Genomic DNA, 23809 nt, shown 5'->3' with positions numbered 1-23809 from the left:
TCACACTCCACATCCATCCATCGGCAGATCCTGTCAGTTCTATTTCCACATCTCCAGAATCCGGGTGCCCCTCACCACCATGACCACTCCCACTGCAATCCAAGTGTTTATCAGATCTTGCCTAGACTAACACTGTAGGCTTCTCGTTGGCCTCTGGACCCTCTGCCTCTCAATCTCATCTTACCAAGCAAGGGAAGCCATGGCCATTACCTAAATCAGATCATTGCATTCCTTTGATCAATACCCTCCAATGGCTTCCATCTTACTTAGAGTCAATGCCCAAGACTGTATTGTGGTTTCCCAGGTCCTGAAAAATCCGACCCCTTCCCTCCTCTGTGTCTTTTCTACATTGTCCCTTTCTCTGGCTCCGCTCTGACCACAATGGACTTTCTGGCACCTCAAAAACATGACACCAGGTATGTGAACGCTATTTCCTCTGCCTGGAACACTTTTCACTATTAATAAGCAATACACCTTCCAGATTCTCTTTAGGTCTCTGTCACATGTCACCTTCCCAGATAGCAGCTACCATAAATGAACACGATACCTCCTCCATTCCCACCACTACTGTCTAACTTCTTCCTTACTCTGTTTCTTCACAGCTCTTATCAGTTGATATCACCACATACTTTGTTCGCTGGGAGTTGATTAAAACATCCCTTCCCTGACAACATGCTTGAGTATAAACGAATATATTTCTTCATGACAGACATTGTTCTTAGCACTGTGCAGATAGCCCTGAACAAAACAAGATTCCCTTGCCCTGCCAGCCATACTTTATCAGAGTTATATGAAAATCACATGCATTTATGGTAGTCAGGGAAGCTAGTCAGTGTCTGGAGTGTAAATGATACCAAGCAGGGTGTAAAGAAAAGGAATCAGTAATGCCAAGAGAATCATCTTTACTAAGTCGCTAAAAAATCAGGGCACTAATACTCAGGCTTACTAGTGCTTGGGAAACTCAGTTTGAAGACCTGCAGCAATACTGCCCATCACACTGATTCTCATCAAGATGAGACAAGCTTTAAGGAACAAGGATAACCACCAAAAATAGGTTTCCTTATCCTTTATCCTTTATTTTCCTTACTCCTTACTGGGCATCATTTAAACTCTGGACATACCCAGAATTTAATTTCATTTAACTGCTGTAACATGATTGGCAGGGGTCAGGGTTTTATGCCTTGGGACATAGTGAAAAAGAGCACTAATTGGGAGTCAGGAAGCTGGCTTTTCTTTCTTTCTTTCTTTCTTTCTTTCTTTCTTTCTTTCTTTCTTTCTTTCTTTCTTTCTTTTCTCTCTTTCTTTCCTTTCTCTCTCTCTTTCTTTCCTTCCTTCCTTCCTTCCTTCCTTCCTTCCTTCCTTCTTTCTCTCTCTCTCTCTCTCTTTCTTCTTTCTTTCTTTCTTTCTTTTTTCTTTCTTTCTTTCTTCTTTCTTTTTTGACCGAGTCTCACTCTGTTGTCCAGGCTGGAGTGCAGTGGCATGATCTTGACTGACTGCAACCTCCACTTCCCAGGTTCAAGTGATTTTCCTGCCTCAGCCTCTGGAATAGCTGGGATTTAAGGCATGGGCCACCACACCCAGCTCCTTTTTGTATTTTTAGTAGAGAAGGGGTGTCACCATGTTTGCCAGGCTGGTCTCAAACTCCTGTCCTCAGCTGATGCCCCTGCCTCGGCCTCCCAAAGTGCTGGGATTACAGGCCTGAGCCACTGCGCCCAGTTGAGCCTGGCGTTTAAGCCTAATACTGCCACTAATTAGCTCTGGAATGAACTTGTTCAAATACTTTCATATATCCCCATTTCATACCCTTTTTGTGTAAGATAATATATTTATCTCCAGCATCACCTCCTTTAAGACAGGGTCTCATTCTGTTACTCAGGCTAGAGTGCAGTGGTGCAATCATAGCTCACTGCAACCTCAAAGACCTGGGTTAAAGTGATTCTCCCACCTCAGCCCTCCAAGTAACTAGGAGCATAAGCATGCACCACCATCCCTGGCTAACTTTTTCATTTTTTGTAGAGACAAGGTCTGCCCTATGTTTCTGAGGCTGCTCTTGAACTCTTGGTCTCAAGGAATTCTCCAACATCCTTTTGACTTTGTTTGAAGCCACCATAGTTTCACGGATTCTTTATTAATATTAGGTACTACAAAAAACATCTGTAACAAAGTCTAATCTGTAATATACTACAAAAATGAAAATAATGAATAGAATTATACAGAATAAGCAATGCTCTGCCCATTGCATCATCTCTCTTCAACAGAGTAGAAAGCTTTAACAGCTGTCTGGCTGTCACTGTAGAATAGATTGGCCTGTAGACAAGGGGCTTCCTTGGCGATAAGCTTCCTCTCCAATTCAGAGGAAATTCTGGAGTAAGGGAAACACACTTGGAATTTTAGCATGTGAATCAGAACTGGAAATGAGACAGTGCAGGTCTGCAAGTCAGTCAAACTGAGCAAACAATAGTATTCCTGTTTAAATAACTAGGAAAGTGGAATATATACGGACTTTATTATGAAATTACTTAAAAAGGCAAAAATTGGGGCAAAAGTTGACCCCTCACTTCATCCTCATTGCTTAATTAGCATCTCCATCCAAGCATTCATCACAGGTTTATGGGTGGGTATTAAAGATATTTGTGCCTTTGTCCATTTTCCTGAGCAGATGATTGCTCTTTGAAGACTTATGTGTCATTCATCATAAAGTCTTTCTCAATCTATCATGTCTTATGGGCACTAAGAATTCAGAAAAATTTGCTAAGTTATTTTTAAAAATCCCCTTTTATGATGGTATTAGTAATATCATTACCCAATTTCAGAATTGTATGCTTCATTTAGTGGCCTGTCCTACAAAACCCAGAGTTCTAGTAGAAAGGGATACAGAGACTCTACTCATCTCCAGTCCAAAATCTAATTAAATCTGTGATCCCAAGTTAGTGTGCACATTGGAACAATGTGAGGAGTTTCAAAAAGTACTCTTGCCTGTGCCCCATCCTGGAAGATGGGGATTTAATTGGTCTGGGGTGTGGGTAGGCTCTGGAAGATTTAAAATATTCCCACCTAATTCTAATGTGCAAGCAAATTTGAGAAGCATTACAGAATTATATGAGATTAAGTGAAGGCATATCTTTGTCAGTTTATGTTTAAATATATCCCATTTTGTGCCAGAAAAAAATGTAAAGTAGATTTGTAAAGATGATAGGATTTGATAAGGATGAAAATGGTTGTATAAATCTTGAAAATTAGTATAATATATATATATATATTTTTTTGGAGATGGAGTCTAGCTCTGTTGCCCAGGCTGGAGTGTAGTGGTGCAATCTTGGTTCACTGCAACCTCCGCCTCCTGAGTTCAAGCGATTCTCCAGTGCCAGCCTCCCCAGTAGCTGGGATTACAGATGTGCATCACCACACCCAGCTAATTTTGTATTTGTAGTAGAGACGGGGTTTCACCGTATTGGCCAGGCTGGTCTTGAACTCCCGACCTCAGGTGATCCACCTGCCTCGGCCTCCCAAAGTGCTAGGATTACAGGCATGAGCCACCGCGCCCAGTCATAAATTTTTTTAAATAAAGGCAGGTCACTAGCATCATCCTAATTCTGAACAGCTCAATTAAAGTGTATACAATATTGTAGTCTAAATGCAATTTTGTCATAAAAAATAATTTTTAAACCCAATTTTAATCTCTTAAATACATTAAAACTGTGTGTTAAGAAAAGACTTTCAGAGAATTTGTTTATTCATTTGTTAAGTGTTTACTTATTTTTTCTGCTTTTTTTTACCTACCACCCCCACTTCCTGTGAACATTTCTACTTCCAGTAAGGGTTACACTGACGTGGTGAGGATCCCTGAAGGAGCAACCCACATAAAAGTTCGACAGTTCAAAGCCAAAGATCAGACTAGATTCACTGCCTATTTAGCCCTGAAAAAGAAAAACGGTGAGTACCTAATCAATGGAAAGTACATGATCTCCACTTCGGAGACTATCATTGACATCAATGGAACAGTCATGAACTATAGCGGTTGGAGCCACAGGGATGACTTCTTGCATGGCATGGGCTACTCTGCCACGAAGGAAATTCTAATAGTGCAGATTCTTGCAACAGACCCCACTAAACCATTAGATGTCCGTTACAGCTTTTTTGTTCCCAATAAGTCTGCTCCAAAAGTAAACTCTGTCAGTGGTCATGGCAGCAATAAAGTGGGATCACACACTTCGCAGCTGCAGTGGGTCACAGGCCCATGGCTTGCCTGCTCTAGGACCTGTGACACAGGCTGGCACACCAGGACAGTGCAGTGCCAGGATGGAAACCGGAAGTTAGCGAAAGGATGTCCTCTCTCCCAAAGGCCTTCTGCATTTAAGCAATGCTTGCTGAAGAAATGTTAGCCTGTGGTTATGATCTTATGCACAAAGGTAACTGGAGGATTCAGCACTGATGCAGCGGTGGTGAACAAGAGGTCTACAGAACGCACAGAAAGTCATGCTTCAGTGACACTGTCAACAGGAGTCCAATTATGGGCAGAATCTGCTCTCTGTGACCAAAAGAGGATGTGCACTGCTTCACGTGACAGTGGTGACTTTGCAATATAGAAAAACTTGGGAGTTATCAAACGCCCCCTGAGCTTACAAGAAAGAAAGAAACACTGATGAATGTAGAATCAGGGGACATTTGAAGATGGCAGAACAGTCTCCCCTTTGTCACCTACCTCTTTAGAATGTCTTTAATGGCATCATAATCATTTTTCACCCATAATACAGTAGTTTCTTTTACTGTTTGTAAGTACATTCTCCCTTGGTATGTCACTTTATATCCCTTGGTTCTATTAAAATATACATATATATATTTCTATAAAAAAAAAGTGTTTGACCAAAGTAGGTCTGCAGCTATTTCAACTTCCTTCAGTTTCCAGAAAGAGCTGTGGATATTTTACTGGAAATTAAGAACTTGCTGCTGTTTTAATAAGATTTAGTGTATTTTGTGACTACAGGAGACAAAATTTCAGTCAAACAACCATTTTGACAGCAAGTATCTTCTGAGAAATTTTGAAAAGTAAATAGATCTCAGTGTATCTAGTCATTTGAATACATACACGGGTTCATTTACTTAAACCTTTGACTGCCTGTATTTTTTTCAGGTAGCTAGCCAAATTAATGCATAATTTCAGATGTAGAAGTAGGGTGTGTGTGTGTGTGTGTGTGTGTGTGTGTGTGTGTGTGATCAGTACTCAAGAGTCTAAAAACTAGTTTCCTTGTGTTGGAAATTTAAAAGGAAAAGAAATCATATTTCACTGTGTTTTCAATTTGTATTTTCACAACTATTTTCTCTTTCCAGCATCTGATATCTCACAATGTATAATATACATACAAAACACACAGCAAGTTTTCTATCATGTCCAATACCTTCAACATTGGTATACCTCTTACCAGCAAGCCTTTAAAATGCATTTGTGTTTGCTTACTTGTTTTGTTCAAGGGTTTGGTAAGACCTACAATATTTTGTACTTCTTGACTTAGTTTATTACAAACATTAACGATCACTTGGTAGTTAGCCACGTTGAGAAATGGTTATCATTATTAATGTGGTTAATGTAGAAAAGTGGTTAATATTAATAAGACTGTTTCCACACCACAGGCAATAATTACTTAATTTTTTAAATCTAAGTATATTCTGACTGTACTAAAGGTTTTTCCCAACTGGAAAGCGCTTGGTTGTACCAGTAAGTGTTTGAGTGATGAAATGTGATGATTTTCAGGAAGTTGTTGTTTTTGTTTCCATAGCCTGTTTAGGTAGGTTGTAAGTAGGTTGTAAATTTGAATAGTTAGACATGGAAATTATTTTATAAGCACACACCTAAAAATATATTTTTAGATGTTAAAATGTACACCTCCTCATCACCAACCTCACAGCTTAGAAAAATCTAAGGTGTTTCATTTCATTGAGATTGCTTTTTTTGTGAAATACTGCAAGGCCGATTTTTTTACAAAAATTCATAGTAATCATACCAAATGTGCCTGTTAAAGATTTTCATATAAAGATGCTAGGGAACGATTGTTAGAGGTCCGCAAGCTCATGAGAATTTATTTTTATTATAAGATACTTTTAATACAAAAGAATTATGTAACTGATCACTATATCACATCATTTCAGTAGGCCAGGAAAATAGATGTCTCACTGTTTTAAGTATTTTCTTAAGAAATTGCTTTTTAAACAAATAATTGTTTTACAAAACCAATAATCATCCTTTGGATTTTCATAGACTGACTTTGCTTTAGATGTGGTCGTTTTTTTTCTTAACAAATTATCAGTTTGAGAAATGAAGCCTGTACAAGGCTGATAACCTATACCTGTTGGAGATCACCCAATGCCAAGGGCAGAAAGCCAACCTAGTCAAACAAGTCAGAAAATAATAATAATAATAATCCCACTGCCATTTGTCTGTGCAAAGAGAATTAGGAGAGAGGTTAATGTTACTTTTTTCCATTTTGGAAATAATTTTAATCAAGTAACTCAAATGTGACCAAATTTATTTTTATTTTTGTGGTTATATTCCCAACATTAAAAAATAATTGAGTGATAAATGTAGTTGTCTCCTACTCTGCTTCTCTTACTATACTCATAAATTTTTAATATGATATCAATGATTCATGTTTCCCCCAAATAGTGATGGTTTACACCTCTCATGGAAACAATCCTAGAGAGCTTAGAGCAAATAAACCACTATTCCATGCTTTTAAGCAGTTTTCTCTACCTTTTCCTTATGAATCTCTCTAGATTGACTGAGGAATGTATGTTTAAATTCCTGGAGAAGATGATATGGATTGGAAACTGAAATTCAAAGAAATGGAGTGTTCAACTGATACCAAGAATTATGAACAAAGGGAAAATTCTATACAACTCAATCTAATTCAGACAGACTTTGTACTGTCTTTCAACTTTCCATTGATGCATCTTGAATTTTTAAAAAAATGTCTAGAATTCAGGATGCTAGGGGCTACTTCTTAAAAAAAAAATTGCCTGAAAATGCTCAGGTTTGTAAGAATCTAATCTCACTTACATAACTAAGCACTTCGTAATAAGTTTTATTAAGTGCAAAGGGAGCCAGAAAAAAAATGACATTCATTTCCTCTAGAACAAAAAAAATTAAATTAAGCCCTGCCTTGCAAGTTAGAAATATAACTTGCATTGTTATAATATATTCAATAAAGTTAGCTTCCTTTGCCTTCCTGTGGAAACAGTTTTATCCCACTAAACTAGGAATTAGGGATGAATCACAAAGAAAAAGTTGCAGCACTGAAAAAAGGTAATTTATTGTTTTTGCAACTGGTATGTGAATTTGTGTGATAAAATTATTTATTCTTATTTAACAAAAAATGTGCAAATTTTTCTATATTTAAAATGTTTTGCTGTTCTACTTTTTAATTTATGCTTCATGTTTGTGTATAAAGTACACATTTACACTTTGTGAGTTTACATAATATACAGCACTGGTTGCTTTTGTATTTTTTTACAGAAAGCTTTCTGTGTGAAACAGGTGTATATGTATATATTCCTCGTGTATTCTTATTCTGATACTATCGTTTTTCTTTCCAAGGAAATTTTAATCTTTCATGACTAATAGTGTTCATTACTTGTAGCTATGATAATAAGTCTTTTACATCACAATAACACTAATTTTTCCCAGTCACAAATAAGAGAAATACTCAATGAAACAAGGTGCAAGTTTTAAATTTGGGTTCACAGATAGCCTAAAAGCTTCCTGTAGATGCTAAGACACAGTCAAAAATCAGATCCTTTCACTTCATCAAGGAACTTGGACAAGTTGATGTTGATATATTAGATGAAAGTTGTATACACTCAACTTCTGAAGGATACAAATGATAATAAAACCATGTGTTGTCCTTTTCTGCTTCAGAAATGCCCCCTAAAATTAACATCATTTAGTCTCTAGTGTCTGTAGGATTCTACAGACAAGCACAAATAAATTGGATTTGTATAACAGATGCTAGTAGTTATAACTGTTTCTACAAATATGGGGTGTCGATTAAGAGAATGTGATGTTTTTCTACTACTGTTGAACCCTATGGAGTGATTATAGGACTTGAAATAGGCAAAGTCACCTCTGATGACATCAGCTTGCCTCTGTGATTTCAAAGCCTGATCCTGGCAATAAGACAAAGCACCCTGGGACACACAGCCAATCTCTGTTTGTGATATTTCCTCATTGATTCCATCCTTGTTAACAAGGTCATTGTAATGATTCAGGTGAGGACAGCAGCCAGATTCAAAGTCCAGAACTTATGCTGTTACTTAGAGTTAATACTTTGTAAAATGAGATTGAATTTAATAATGATCAAATTTTTCTAATAGTCTCTGGCAGACCGTATAATCTTGTTGGCATGATGGGTGAATATTACGAATGTCTTTATAATGAAATGATGCTATACAAATATATTTGCTAACATTTCAAAACTACTAAATAAATGAAATAGCCATGTGTACAGAAATGCTCATCTAAAGCTTTAATAGAACCAAATTCAAGACAATGTATCATTTAGACACACAGAAAAGGAACTTGTATGCTTTCTCTATTGTTTTCTCATTTGCCGACAATCGGTAGTTTTAGATTATCAAACAGGTAGATTAACTTAACTGGCTAGTACATGGAAAAAAATCTTCCTAATAACCATCTATTAGCATAATCTATGGGGATGATTTCTCAAATTATAGCATCGTGATGCCTATCAACTCTATAATGCGTAATTGTGTTCCATTTATTTAATCTATGAGAACATATTGAAATATAAAACCATGTATTAGTCAAAAAAAATGGAATACAGGTGGTGTTCAGATCAGCAAAACATTCATTTTGGCAAATGCCTGCCAGGGGCCATGATATCATTCTTAATGCAGATTTTATGGGAAACTAAAGGAATATGTTATTAGATGACGTCAGTTTTGAAAAAAGTAAGACATTAACATATACATTAGTTAGCCCAGTTAATTGCATCCTACTAACATACTTGCACTTTAGCAATAATGTTGCTGTCTCTGGTCCTTATTTTGTGGCTCCAACTAACTAGACCATGTGGACTGTAAAGGCCAGATGAAAAAATAAGTAATGGCCCATCATCCTATAATGTACTGCCACATCAGTGTGACCCAAAAGTCTAACACTGTGAGGAAAACTGTGATTTGTAGGAAGAAAAAACAAAAAAACAGGGCATGCTTTTTAACTTTTTTTCACTTTCCTTTGGCACATCCAATGAAAAATTGTAATTTTTACTGAGGTGCTAACATCTTTTGTGACCAGATGTCAAATGTGGTATTTCTGAGTTACTATTTTTCTACATGACTTTCCAGTTTGCAAGGAAGACCCCTAAGCTTTTTGTCAGGGTAGGGCACAACTTGATACTCAAAGTTTGGAAAATAAGCCCATCCAATGATTGTTTTGACCAACAGCGGTCAGTGACAGAAACTGTATGTGCATCTGAGGACATTTAAGGGGTCATTAAAACTTGAAGAGCATCAGGCCAGAGTAGCAGACTTTTAGATGAGTCATATTTCAGCATTCACTAAGTCCTCAGCCTTTGACGTAAACTTTCATGTATATTTGGCCTGATTTTTTTACAAGCTTTGCAATAGTTTAGGTTAATAGTAAACACTTGGTGACTATCTCAGCCTTTTCTTTAACAACTCACAATATATTAGAAACATGTCTACCTATACTAAGAATATATTTACAGTAGAAGACCACACTGTGTGACTTTGTAAAGCTAGACTTTTGATTAAGAAATATATAGTCTCTGGATTGTATTTTTGCATTACACACTCAGGCATGACATAAACATTGATGGTTCATCTTGCTGCAATTAGGAGTTGACAAACACTACTTACACATTTGTATGACCTATTAGTCAGAGGAAATCAAACACATGCTTTGTAAATAGACTTTGCAGATAACTAAATAGATTAAAATATGTTGCATTTGATAGAAGCAATGGCACAAATATTTGGTTTCCATATTAGGATCTGTGAGTAAGTTCAAGTAATAAACCTAAGTAGGTATAACTGAGATTTTTAAACCTTGAAACTTGTTTTGATGGTAGAGAAAATCATTGAAGATTTACATACTGTATATAAGATGTAAATTAGAAGCTGCTTATTACCCTCAATTTTCCAGAAGCAATGGCATACACTGCAGTTGAAAAACCAAAAATCTTGGAAAACTAAGACGGGTCTTGTGTAAAGTGTCTCTCAGCTATGGCAACCTTCAAATCTTAATCAACTATTTAAAGCATTACTGTGTCTTGTAGCCTGCATTCCACAACAGCTCTGTTATTCAGGTAAACCACTTGAACTGAGCCGTTTGGGACCTATACTGTAATATTTTTCATTGAGGAGCAATATCCTATTTTGTAAAGCATTTCCCTATGTGTGACTTTAAACTGTAAAATTAAACATTGCTTTTGTGGTTTCAGTGGGCTTAATAAATATAAATTGTAAACTAGGTTAAAGTATGTACTGCATATAATATGTGTTAGAGTTGGAAACGATTGTCCATTTATTTTTAATTTTCTCCTAATGGTGGTAGCACCCAGCCGGGTCTCAGGGAAGCCCTGGGCTCTTTGTAATTTCTGTCATTGCTCACCCTCTTTGTCATAGATAATTAATACTTTACCTTAGTTAAAGTTCTATGAAACTATTGCTTCAAGTTCTTTTTACCAGATTATCAACCCCTGAAGACTGTGTACTATTAAAATTCTGGTGTTAAATTAGAAACAGCAACAACATAACCTACCACTTCATTTTTATTTTTTATATCTAAACTTAGTCCAGATATAAACAGTTTAGATAATAATGCATGCATAGAAATGCTTTTTACAAAACCTGAAATTGACTAGCAAAAGTCTATCTTATAACATTTATAACATTAAGCTTCCAAAGAGCTTTAATTTCCTTTAAAGCTGAAATCATTACTTTTTAGCATACATTTCAAACACTGACTTTCCTTCTCATATCAAATAGTATTTTAGAATTGTGGTACTTGAAATTTTCTCCTTAGGAGGATGTATACTTTTGACAAAATGATTTAAAACATCTATATTTTTTAAAAGATGGTAATGCAAACCCACACACACACACACACACACACACACTCACTAGCTATCAAAATATAGCTAAGATTTATTCAACATCTCATTGAGTTAGGGCCTGTGGTAATCACCCCACAAACTTTCTACTACAAATTTCTCCCCATGCTCTTTGGCCCTGGTGAGACTGGTATTAAGATTCCACATTACAGATAACAGTCTCAATATAGTAGCCATTAATTATTATCTAGTCTGTTGGCGCAAAAGTAATTCCTGTTTTGCCATTCCTTTTATGGCAAAAACTGCAATTCCTTTTACACCAACTGAATAGGTTTCACCAAGTGCCAATCACTGTTGTAAGCTCCTTAGATGGTTGTTATCAGTTGTTGGTTTCTGCAAGCACTGAGTCTTAAATCCTTTTGGACTGTCAATCTGAGGGAGGGATTGCAGGGTGGCTGGAGGACTGACTGTGCAAGATTAGAGAAATGGAGGGAAGCGTTTAGGTGCCCTTATGTGTCAGCCCCCTGAGTAAAAGCAAGAGCAATCCAAAAATTCCGAAGAAAATGGTAAGGAAACTATGGAGAATTAGGCAAGCAGTAAGGACAGAATCAGGAGCTGAGGTAGCATGGAGGATTGTGGTTTAAGGAGACAGGACAGATAATTTGATTTAGAAAACTAAGAAATTGCTGGTAAGAGGGTTTTTTTTATTTGTGTGGGGTTTTTTGGTTTGTTTTGTTGTTGTTTTTAAGTTCGCCATTTTACCTTACAGATTGGTAATGAGTTTGGTCAGACAAGGTCAAAAGCATAAAAGTGGTCATGGGGAAAGCTTTTAGATTAGGGGTAGAATGAACAAAGGGGATGCTTAGAAATGAAATTCTAGATGTTTGTGAAGTCGAAATCATCTCCAAGTCTCACATTCTGTTGGGTCTTTTTTGATATATTATTATTTTATCTGTACAATTAAATTCATATTTTTCCACAAAATAAATGATTATATATTATTCTGTAGACACAGGTGAGGGAGCATAGTGGAATAGCCTGCTTTTTCTAATTCCCTTCCATGTCTGTCACATAAGGAGACTCAAATCTCAGAATGATTAACCATCTGGGGCAGTGTCTAGCCCAAGACCACACTCCAATGTACATTCACAAGATTTTCTGCAATGTAGGTTTCTCCTTCTACTTCCAGCTGCCTACAATGCTTTGTCTCCCTATTTAAGCCTCCATTGGGATTTGCCTTGAACTGGAATTACAGACATTTTATTGTTGTTCTTTATTATGAGAAGCATCTAAATTTTGGAAAGCATGGAAGAATATTTCTTCATCACTTATAAGTAGAGTGCTTTCAAAAATAGTGGCTGAGCCACGTTTTAGATTTAAAAAGAGTATTTTATCTCCAAATATGTTGAGAAGCATTAACTTCTTCATCTTCCAGATATATCTGGTACCTACTAGACATGTCTGGTACCTAGATCGTTTCCTTACTGTCAAGCTCCTTTACCATCCCTCTGCCTGTTCAAAGATGTTGCTTTGAACACTCAAAGATATTCAAAGCAAGATCTTGCTCCTAGGACCTTAGTTGTATTTTTAGGTAGTTTCAAGATGGGAGCTCAGAGACTGGAGATGAATAGATTGAGGCAGAAGATACAGAAGACACAAGAGCCTATATAGGTAGGATACTAGGGAAGTGCCTGACTATGACCAGCTGTAGGAATGCCAGACAGAATATTAGTATATGAGAACAAGAAATAGATGTCTCTTTTTAAAAGATTATCATAAGACCAGCTAGTTCATAGATCCTCCACTGCTACCACATGAGTAGAATCCTTCAATCATTTCTGTCCTAAACAACAGCAAATGCTTCTGTATGGGACTTCCTGCTGCCTTCACAGCCAAACTAATCATGAAAAACATTAAGTGAGATCATTGAACTCCTCTGCCAAATATTCTCCAACACCTTCCTATCTTACTGAAAGTAGGAAACAATCTTCTTTCCACGAACTTCAAGGTCCCACGGAATCTGATACCACCGACTTGTCTGATTTCCTTTCCTTTACTCACGACTTGGTTCACTCTCCAGCTATTTTGCCTCTCTGCTATTCTTTATAGCAACAAGTTTAAACCCTGTCCAGAATCATTTGCCTAAAACACTCTTCTCCAGGTATACACTGGTTTCCTGGCTTCCTTCAAGTCTCCACTTAAATGTTATCCCTCGGGGAAGTCATCGCTGACCACCCTAAATTAAATAGATACATCCTTCCTTCGTTTCTGTTCATGTCACTTTTAAGTTCCTGAAACTTCGTAATATCCTCATTTGCATAAGTCTGTTATCCCTATCATACACCCAGGTGTAGAAAGGTATGTACTTTGAGAGCATGCTGTTTATTTTTTATCATTGCCGTGTTACCAGCTCCTAAGAAGATACCTGGCATATATTCAGTGTTCAAGAAGTACTTGTTGAATAAATGACTGAATCAATGAATTGATGGCAATCGAGGCAAATAATAATTATTAATGGGTTCAAGAAATGGTTGATGATGTCTCCACAAAATGGGAAAGATGTGGGTATGTAAATATTTTAATAAGTAATGCTATTAAAAAAAATTCTTCAGAAAAAAATCAAGCCAAGGTTAGTCCCAAGAAGTAGAGGAGCCATGGTAGATGGGTAGTAGCAAGAACCTGGCTACTTGATTGTAAGACAGATCCTCAGTTCCTGGTATGACACCAATGTGGGAGACAAAATTCTAAAGATGTGCCCTCATAGTTCCTGTCCCTTGGTCATTCAATCAAAAACAAATTGAGGTACTGCTGTGCAAGTATCGTGCATATGAAATTAATGTTAATAACCAACAAACTTTACAATAGGAAGATTAGTCTAATTTGAGGGCCCAGTTTAATCACATGAATTCTTAAAAACAGAAGAGAAAGGTAGAAGGGGAAATTAGAAGAATTCCAAGCCTAAGAATGAGTCTGTGCACCACTGCTGGCTAGGAAGATAAAGAAAAGGATCAACAGGCTAAAGGATTCAGGCAGCGTCTAGAAATCTGAGAATGACACATGGCCAACAGGACGGCCAGCAGGGAAATGGGAACCTCAGTTCTACAACTTCCAAAGAAAAATGAATTCTAGCTAAAACATGAAGGAGTTTATTGGAATCAGATTCATCCTCAGAGCTTCTAGAAATAAATGCATCCCTGCTGATACCTTGGTTCCAGCCTTGTAAACCCAGAGCAGAGAGCCAGCTGAGCTCTGCTGAGCTTGGATGTCTATGAACTGTGAGATTATAAATGGATTGGTAAAGCTGTTGAATGTTTGATATTTGTTATGGTATTAATAGAAAATGAATATACACATGAAAACAAGGAAGAATCTCAAGCTAGAGTGGATTATTAGAAAAGCTATCATGTTAGACCCATAAGAAGAATGAACAAGGTTACAATCCAGTTATTGGGGTCGATGCAGGATTTTTTGTCTGCTCCTTAGCTCAGCTAGGTCCGGATTCTTGCCTCATGATCAGGAAGAATTAGGCAGGCAGACACCAGAGAGTGAACAGAGTAGAATGTATTAAATAAAAGGAAAGCTCTCAGCAAAGAGAAAACGTAGAGGGTGCTTCCCTTTCCCAAAAGCATGAAAGTCCCCTAATATGACTGAACCTGGGTCTTTGCAGGTTTTTCAGGCTTCCTCTCCCTCTTCAGGTATTTTAAGGGCCTTTCTATGTGGCCTCTTCAGCAGAGTATTCTTACAAAGTGGCTCAGGATTCTAAGAACAAGCATTTCCAGAAAACCGGGTGGAATCTACAAGGATTTTATGATTAAGCCTTGGAAGTCCCAGAGCATTCCTTTGTAACACAACTAATTAAAAATTAAAATTAAAAATTTCATAATGCCATGAATCAATAAGATTCAATGGTACTTCCCTGATTCTTCTAGAAGTTGAAAAATTATAAAATATGCCACTTTCCACTTTGGTTACCAACCTTTTAAAGTAAATTTTTCTTTGTTAACATGTCTTTTCTAAACACTCAAAAAGGAGGCTTTTATTTCAGAAATGACAATGTTTAGAATAACAAAGTCATAATCAGTGAGTAATAAGTTATCAATGAGGAGGAAATTACTACCCTTTATATTCATTCAAGTATAAAATACTACACTTGCTCTTAGCCAAAAAGCCGAGGAGCAATCAAGTGCAAAATAAGCAAACTGCAGACAAGAAGTCACAGCCTTATAATTAACTTAGTGTAGCAGCTCTGACTGGAAAAGCTTCTTGGTTGAGGATGAATTGATTTTTATTTGTTTGTTTGTCTCCCAGTCTGAATGCCCACCCCTGCAGAAATGGTTTCAACATTTCTGAGAGGTGGTGTTACTTTGTGAACCAGAGGTGTCCAGATGGAATGTGGACAGGAAGTACCCAGGGACCATTCTGTGGATCAGGATATAAGCAGGCCCCAAATATAAGACTGGAAAGAATGTTTTTATCTGTTGTATGTGTAAAGTTGGACAAGACATCTTCATTTTACAAAAATAGATTAAGCCAGTTGTGTACAAGACTATAATGAATTGTTCAGGCATTTGCTGGTTCATTTCCTGAGCAACTGAAACCCCTCTAATGAGGAAAATGAAGACTTGAGAAATATGATATCTAGAAAATGTAGATAGCCTTAATTTGGATCCATTTAATGAAGCTACAGTTAAGTCCCAGCTCCATTCAAGTGATAGAGCTCACTACTAAGTCCTATGTGCTCCTCTGCCATTGCTCCACTGAGGGCTGATCAGAAACATGCATTAATTAGTATAAATCCATCAACACAGACTTTAAAAGGCACCTACTGCTGAAAATTGGTCAGGAAACTACAGAAAGCACAGCTTGTATGTTGCACCCTCCTCATACTGAAATAATGAAACAATTTTAATGTCCTTTGAGTATTTCTAGAGTCATTATTGTTACAATTTATTAGAATCAGACTCCCAAGCAATTTCTGAAATCTTTGCATTGATTAGTCCCCATTATGTAAGCTCAAGTGACAAAATTAGACATAAAATCCGGAATTGTCACTGTATTTTTTTTTTACTTTGGCGTCATGGGAGGAAACAGAAATCTCTCCAAAATAGGCCCCGGTTTGCTGTTACGGCTTCTTGAAAATAAGTGTTCTCTCAAAATCCTTTTACTTTGATCTTTCATTTATCCTTTTCCAAAAAGTCTGTATTGTATAAGAAAACATTTGATGGAGGGGAACAAATGCTTCTTCAAGAACCCTATTAAAGCTGTAGGTTACTTAATAAATGAGCATGCATACAAAATATTAGGTACAACTTTGAGCTAATTCATATATCTCCAGAAGCTAAATAAGATAATCCAATGTAACATAAACAGAAAGAAATGTGCTGAAAATGGAAATTTTCTAGGAAGTAACTTCTTGCAAGTGAAAATTTTCCTCCTAAGATTAGAATATATTTGATATTCATTGATCCTTTAAACAATTCTTGAGCACATATGTAATATGACCCAGAATAATACAGGGATGTGATAACAAATAAGACTCGGTTTTGGTATTCCACAAACAAAAGCCAACGGGGTGAATATGTAGAAAATTACATTGCAGTGTAATAGCTCCTAAGATTACAACGTATTTGGTATTCACTGAATCTTTAAACAATTCTTGAGCACATATGTAATATGATCCAGAATAATACAAAGATGTGATCACAAGTAAGACTCCGTTTCAGTATTCAACGACCAAAAGCCAAGGGGGTGCATATATAGAAAATTACATTGTAGTGGAATAGCTTCTATGATACAGGGAAATATAGTATCTATCATGTAATACAGTAGCCATAGAAGCAATAAGGCTCTCAAAGTACATTAATACACTTATAGATGGTGACGCTCTTCCTAGTCTGCATTGATAAGGTATGTTGCAGATTCTGACAATGTTAACTTCAATTCAACCTGCTTTTTTGCTCCATACTAACATCTGCTCAGCTAGAGATTAGGTCTTTGAGTATTTGAACCAATATCAACAATTAACCATCCCTGGAATTCTTGTTATGTGAGAACTTTTTTTGTTAAAGGATTAAATCACTGCTGGATGTTCTAAATTTTGCAGACAAAAGCATTTCTAACTGATTCAGTTTCTCATGGGAATTAGGATTCTCAACCTTGGGAATCTTAATAATCATATAAACAGATTGAAGCTCTGTTTGGAGAAAGGCTAGAAAGATGGAGGATCTTTTTTTTTCTATATATATATTTTTTCCCATTTATTTTACTGCATTTTAGGTTTTGGGGTACATGTGAAGGACATGCAAAATTGTTGCATAGGTACACACGTGGCAGTGTGATTTGCTGCCTTCCTCCCCATCACCCACATCTGGCATCTCTCCCCTTGCTATCTCTCCCCAGCTCCCCACCCCTCACTGTCCCTCCCCTATTTCCCCCCAACTGACCCTAGTGTGTATGATGTCCCATTTTCTATGACAAAATAAAGTTTGGAAAATGGACTTTAGAACAAAACAGTATGTGCTTTCAAATAGTTGAAGAGCTATCATGGAAAAGAAAAGTTATGATTATTTTACATAACCCGAAGGGTACAATGAAAACCAATGAGTTGGTCAAAGTAAGAACCAGTGTAGAAGAATGTTTCTACCATTCTCACATTTCATTTTTTCTTCCAAACATAGTTGTTTCAGAAGTGTCATAACTGTAGAGGTTTATTTTTACCACTCCCTTTCTTCCATGAAAAGTTTTCCAAATGTCAGTGTATGCTTTGTGTTTATCTACATTAAGTTAGTTTTATGAACATTTGTCCTATTATTTTTTCACTATAAAGACTGCCTATACTTCATGCATTCAGCATATAATGCTGACTGATTATAAATTCCCAGTTTTAGTTTTCCCTTAGTACAGTGGTTCTAAATCAGGAAAAGTTTTCTCCCCATGGGGTATTTGTGATGTCTGGAGATGATGCCATGGTGGGAGGGATTCTATTGACATCTAGTGGAAAGAATCCAGGGAAGCCAAAATGCACAGAACAGCCCCCACCCTCACCAACACAAAGAATGATCCTGTATAGAATGATCCTATCCAGAGATTGAGAAACCCTCCTTGAATAGGCCACTCCTGTCCTATTGTGCCTGGGTCATAAACATGCTCAAGGGAATACTTCCTACCTTCTAATTAGATGTAATCAATATGCCTGTTACTCTTTTCTCCTTGCTGTGATAGAAGTTGGAGCAGCAGAAGCTGGGAACCAGAGCTTCATTCTTGGAACATTGGCACTTGGTGTGTGTTTCCTGAGACTAAAATAACCTCAGGTAGGTTATGAGCTCTAGGCATTGTTGGGACAATTGATGGATTATGCAGGTGAGCATGGCATAGACTGATGACAGGCAATTACCATAAATCATTGTTAGTTCTACTTCCAGCCATATGCAACTGATTGCAAGAAATCTACGGAAAACAGTCCTGGCCCATCCATTTTAGAAAATTAGTGTTGTGCCCAAAGCCAGTTTTGCACATTTTCTGAATGAGCTAAATGGAATGTTTTCCATATAGTCAAATGAAAAGAATTGAGAAGAATGAAAGTTTTGTTCCCTCAATGGCATTTTTAAATAATATTTTATTTTAGGTGCAAATAGCACGTATTTTAAAATAGTAAGTCCTGTAAGTGAGCATGTTCTAGTTTTTAGGGAATTCTAGGAAGTACAAAAACATACTACAACAGACAGTTTCCAGTGTGCATTTCTCAATATAGATTTTTTTAAATAATCTTTTTGTTTAAAAATTCTTAAACTTTTTCTTGAGAGTAAGAGTTATTTGAAAGCTTGTTCATGAAGATTTATGCCAAAATGTACTTTCTTAAACTTGGTCATTAAACTTGGCCCTAATGTTATTCTAATTGACTAAAGAAATAAAAATTTGGGGGGCAAGCGGAGGTTTTTCTTTCTGTTTTTCCAAATACAATTTCCTAATTTATTTAGAAAGGAAGTCACCATTAATACAATAGCCAGCAATTTGGTTAATACCAAAAAGGAACCACAATAAACAATATCTTAGAGGTCAAGAAGAGAAAGACAGATAGAGAGGAGGCGGAGGAGGAGGAGGAAAAAGAGAAGGAAGAGGAGAAGGGAGGGAGGAAGAGGGAAAAGGAGAGAAAGAGAGAAGGCCACAAGCACTATGGCTAAGATCAGGTAAGATCAGGGGAGAAAACACTACGAAATTCTGCTTACATTTTCATGAGGTTATTACTCATTTTTAGATATATACAGTGTACTTGCCACTGGATTCCATCATGTCAAGCCAGAAGGATTCCTGAGGTTCTTGTTTATTTCTGCTGTCTAAAGCCATTACCTTCCACCTCCTTAAGGACTCAACACCACAGCTTTCAAGTCAAGGCCAAAGATGCTACATCTCCAGAAGCAAGTGTACAATTTGAAAAATGACTGCAGTTTGATGTGCTTTGCTTTTTTACTCATGGAAATGATCTCAATTAAGAGCCAATCTTGACTCAGTTCAAAGCCTGATATACACAGGGACTAGTATCTTAAAGTATTCAAGCCAGCAGAAAGAAGGGTAGTCACTAAAAACATATATTTGTTTGATTCACTGTGCATGTGGTATAGATGAGGCAGTGAATAATTCCTTTTCTCAGTTCAAAGCTAAATTTTGGAGGCAACATGTTTTCCTGAATGTTTAACCAAATCTTGGCTAACTTTACAAGTTCAGAGCAACAAAATTCCAAAATACTATTGCATTTAGAAATGCAGTTCATTCTCACTTGTGAGAATTTCACACTTTAAAGAATTTGCAGCTCAATGTTTTACCCCATAGTGCCTGCCTGCCTCTGGAATCTAGCAGATGATAGGTGCCTATCTAAATTCCAACCAACTTTTCCAGCCACATGTGCAACTGTTATACATACTCAAACACGCTGATGATTCTGATACAAAGGCCAGGTTTCCTCTAAATGCTCATGTCTCTGGGTCTTTGCCATATAATTCTTTGGCCAGGTTGCCTTTCCATCATCCTTCCTAACAAAACCCTATGCAGCTAAAAGCTCTCATTTGTCGTGCAGATGGCAATTCTTTGCTGTTACTACTAATTATGCTATACACACACACACACACACACACACACACACACACACACACATTTCTGATAAAAACCAATTATCCATAGTATGGATATCTATATTATTATATATTTCTATTTTTGCCTTGACTTTTAAAAAATTGCAGAAGTCTGTTTCTTCCCTACCCTGATAACTTTACTACCCCACATTATATTATAAGTCCTGGAAGGGCAAAGGTCATGTTTTAAACATCCTTATATTTGCAATAACTACAAGTTTAAAGCGTGAATGATTACATGCATATGTATTATAATATTAGCTGGAACAAACATTGTAGATGCTAATTTATAATACTAAACATTTAATTTTAAAATGCAATCTGTCTTTATTTAGAAATGTTGATGCTTTACCCATCATGGATTATTGTGCAGTAATTTAAATTTTAAATAATATAACACTAAAGTATTATTTTTCTTGATAACACAGTCTACTAAACCTCCTCCCTGCTCAGATGTGGTGCTGGAAGCAAGTCCTTCTTATCTTATCATAGACTCAGTACTAGAATATTTATTACACCTGACATAGCTGATGAAATGTTAGTAGAGCATGCTTTTTAATTTGTTGTCATCAATACTGATGAAATTCTGTTACTGAATAATAATAATGTAATGCATAGATTAGAGAATTAAGGAAGCTTCTAAATCCTATCATCCACTCCCCCCACTTTAAAGATAAAGCAAGCACCTAAGGGCCAGGAGTTTAAGAGAAAATAGTCTAGGAACATATTTTTTTCTTCTTTTTTGTCAGTAACGTGAGGTCTTCATCAGGTTAGGGGTCTGTGGCCATGAATAGAGCCCAATAAGCTTTCCTATGCATTGGCACCAATTCAAGATCTTCGCTTTGTTAGTACTGTTCTCTATCATTCTGAAGTCAATGTATCTTAGGTGACAATACATTTTAAAATTTAAAAAGCACAAAGAAGTAATCTTAGATCCGTTGTAATTTTGGCTTATTCCATTTGCCAATTGGCTCTCAGATTTTGGCATGGATGTGTATTTCCTTGAAGGATTTTATAATAAAAACATTAAAGAAACAGCACTTTCAAAAAAGTCAGAGAAAAACAATAATCTATCACCTTATTGAAAGTTTCTCTTCCACCAGATAAGGAAACTAAGACTAAGTGAGAGAAAATGTTTGCTGACAGATGTTCTTGCTCTAAGTCTGTGGTTTCTGAATCTTGGCTGCACTGAAGTTGTTTGTGAAACTTTTTTAAAATACCTGTGGAACAAAAGGAACTCTTACTCATTGCTGGTAAGAATGCAAAATAATACAGCCACTTTGGAAGACATTTTGGCAGATTCCTACAAAGGTAAATATACTATTACCATATAATCCAGCAATCGTACTCCTTGGTATTTACCCAGAGAGACAGAAAACTTCTGTCCACACAAAGATGTTTATAGCAGCTTTATTCATAATTGCCAAAACCTGGAAACAAACAAGAAGTCCTTCAGCAGGTGAATGGATAAATAAGGTGTGGTACATCCAGACAATGGGATATTATCAAGTGCTAAAGTAAATGAGCTATAAAACCATAAAAAAGGCAAGGCAGAAACTGAAATGCATGATACTAAGTGAAATAAGCCAATATTAAATGGCTGCATACTGTGTGATTCCAAATGTTTGACATTCTGGAAAGGGCAAAACTATGGAGTAGTGAAAAGTTTACTAGTTTCCAGGGGTTAGGGAGGGACAAATATGCAGAGCACAGATTTTTAGAGCAGTGTATTAGTCCGTTTTCATGCTGCTCATAAAGACATATCTGAGACTGGGCAATTTACCAAAAAAAAAAAGGTTTAATTGGACTCACAGTTCCATGTGGCCAGGGAGGCCTCACAATCATGGTGGAAGGCAAGGAGAAGCAAGTCACATCTTACATGGGTGGTGGGAGGCAAAAAGAACTTGTGCAGGGCAACTTCCATTTTTAAAACCACCAAATCTCGTGAGACCCATTCACTATCACAAGAACAGCAAGGATAAGACCCACCCCCATAATTCAATTACCTCCTACCAGGTCCCTCCCACAACACATGGGAATTATGGGAGCTACAACATGAGATTTGGTTGGGGACACAGAACCAAACCATATTAGATAGTAAAACTACTCTATATGACACCATAAGGGTGGTATATGTCATTATACATTTGTCCAAATTCACAGAATGTACAACATCAAGAGTGAGCCCTAAAGTATGAACTTAGGGTGATAATAATGTGTCAGTGAAGGGTCATCAATTGTAACAAATGTACCACTCTCGTGGGAGATGCTGGGAACAGGGGAGGCTGTGCATATGTGGGGGAAGTGTGTAGATGGGAAATCTCTCTACTTTCCTTTCAATGTTGCTATGAACCCGTAAATGCTCTAAAAAACAAATCTATTAAAAACAAACAAACAAAAAGCAACGTCCGGGCCTCACTCCAGACCAATTAAATCAGAAGCTCTGGGTTGAGGCACGGGTGTGGGGTTTTTTTGTTTGTTTGTTTTTTTCATCTCCTCAGTGGATTTCCAAAGTGAAACAGTGAAACACATTATTTCTGTATATCTTTATGACAATGTTCTCATTCCTTGCTCTAGATTTTTTTATAGGCTGTATGCTTTGCTTTGGTGTTCAGTTACTCATCTTTGAGTGGAAAAAATTGTCAATCCAGACGATGATCTTTGCAATAAAGAGAGGAGCTAGCCTCCATCAAGTTTTACTTGATTTAGGAGTTTCCCAGTCTTGATCTAAAAGTCAAATGAAGGTGCGCCACCACACCTGGCTAACTTTTTGTATTTTGGGGGGGGAGACAGGGTTTCACCATGTTACCCAGGCTGGTCTCAAACTGCTGAGCTCAGGCCATCCACCAGCCTGAGCCTCCCAAAGAGCTGAGATTACAGGCGTGAGCTACCGTGCCCCACTCCCAGGTCCCAGTTTGTTGGCTTCTTTCTCGTCCAAACTCAGAGATTAGAATCTAAAATGTAAAACCCAAGTATATGCTTTTCAAATCTGTCACACCAAAGATGCAACTAGGGAAAATTCTGCCCTTGTTCGCCTCTTGTATTTAATTTATAGTGCTGCTGCCACTGTCTGTTATTATTATGGCAATTTTAACAGGAAGTTAAGAGGAGGTATATTATTAAGCATGCCTAGTATTCTAACTCAGAAATTCCATATAATTTTTTGTTATTTTGAGACACAGTTTCATTCTGTCACCCAGGCTGGATTGCAGTGGCACGACCTCAGCTCACTGCAACCTCCGCCTCCCAGATTCAAGCAATTCTCCTGCCTCAACCTCCCAAGTAGCTGGGATTACAAGTGCCTGCCACCGCATGCCCAGATAATTTTTGTATTTTTAGTAGAAATGGGGTTTTACCACGTTGGCCAGGATGGTCTCGAACTCCTGACCTCAGGTGATCCACCTGCCTCAACCTCCCAAAGTGCTGATATTGCAGGAATGAGTCACCATGCCTGGCCTCCTATATACTTTTACAACCAGAAAAAAATAATAATAAAAATAATAATAATAATAATTTTTTTTAAAAAACTAGAAATTCTGGTGCTTTGTCCTATGTTCTGGGACATTAGATATAGTTTACAAGTTTCACCTGGATGCA

The 23809-nt window shown here is 37.0% G+C and overlaps 1 protein-coding gene across 2 annotated transcripts in view; it reads left to right on the top strand.

Annotated features, from left to right (window-relative positions):
* ADAMTS5 (ADAM metallopeptidase with thrombospondin type 1 motif 5) overlaps positions 1-10504 on the top strand; it is a 51679-nt gene extending 41175 nt beyond the window's left edge. For both annotated transcript variants that reach the window (XM_037743249.1, XM_017541913.2), the window contains one exon: positions 3815-10504. In XM_037743249.1, coding sequence (XP_037599177.1) covers positions 3815-4382 — 568 coding nt within the window. In that variant the 3' untranslated portion in view covers positions 4383-10504. The remainder of the gene's footprint in view (positions 1-3814) is intronic.
* Positions 10505-23809: the final 13305 nt, after the last annotated feature.

The sequence above is a fragment of the Cebus imitator genome, unplaced genomic scaffold (assembly GCF_001604975.1).
Source record: "Cebus imitator isolate Cc_AM_T3 unplaced genomic scaffold, Cebus_imitator-1.0 Scaffold138, whole genome shotgun sequence".
Taxonomy (NCBI): domain Eukaryota; kingdom Metazoa; phylum Chordata; class Mammalia; order Primates; family Cebidae; genus Cebus; species Cebus imitator.
Note: the sequence above shows the minus strand (reverse complement) of the source record. Positions and strands in the feature narration are given on the sequence as shown.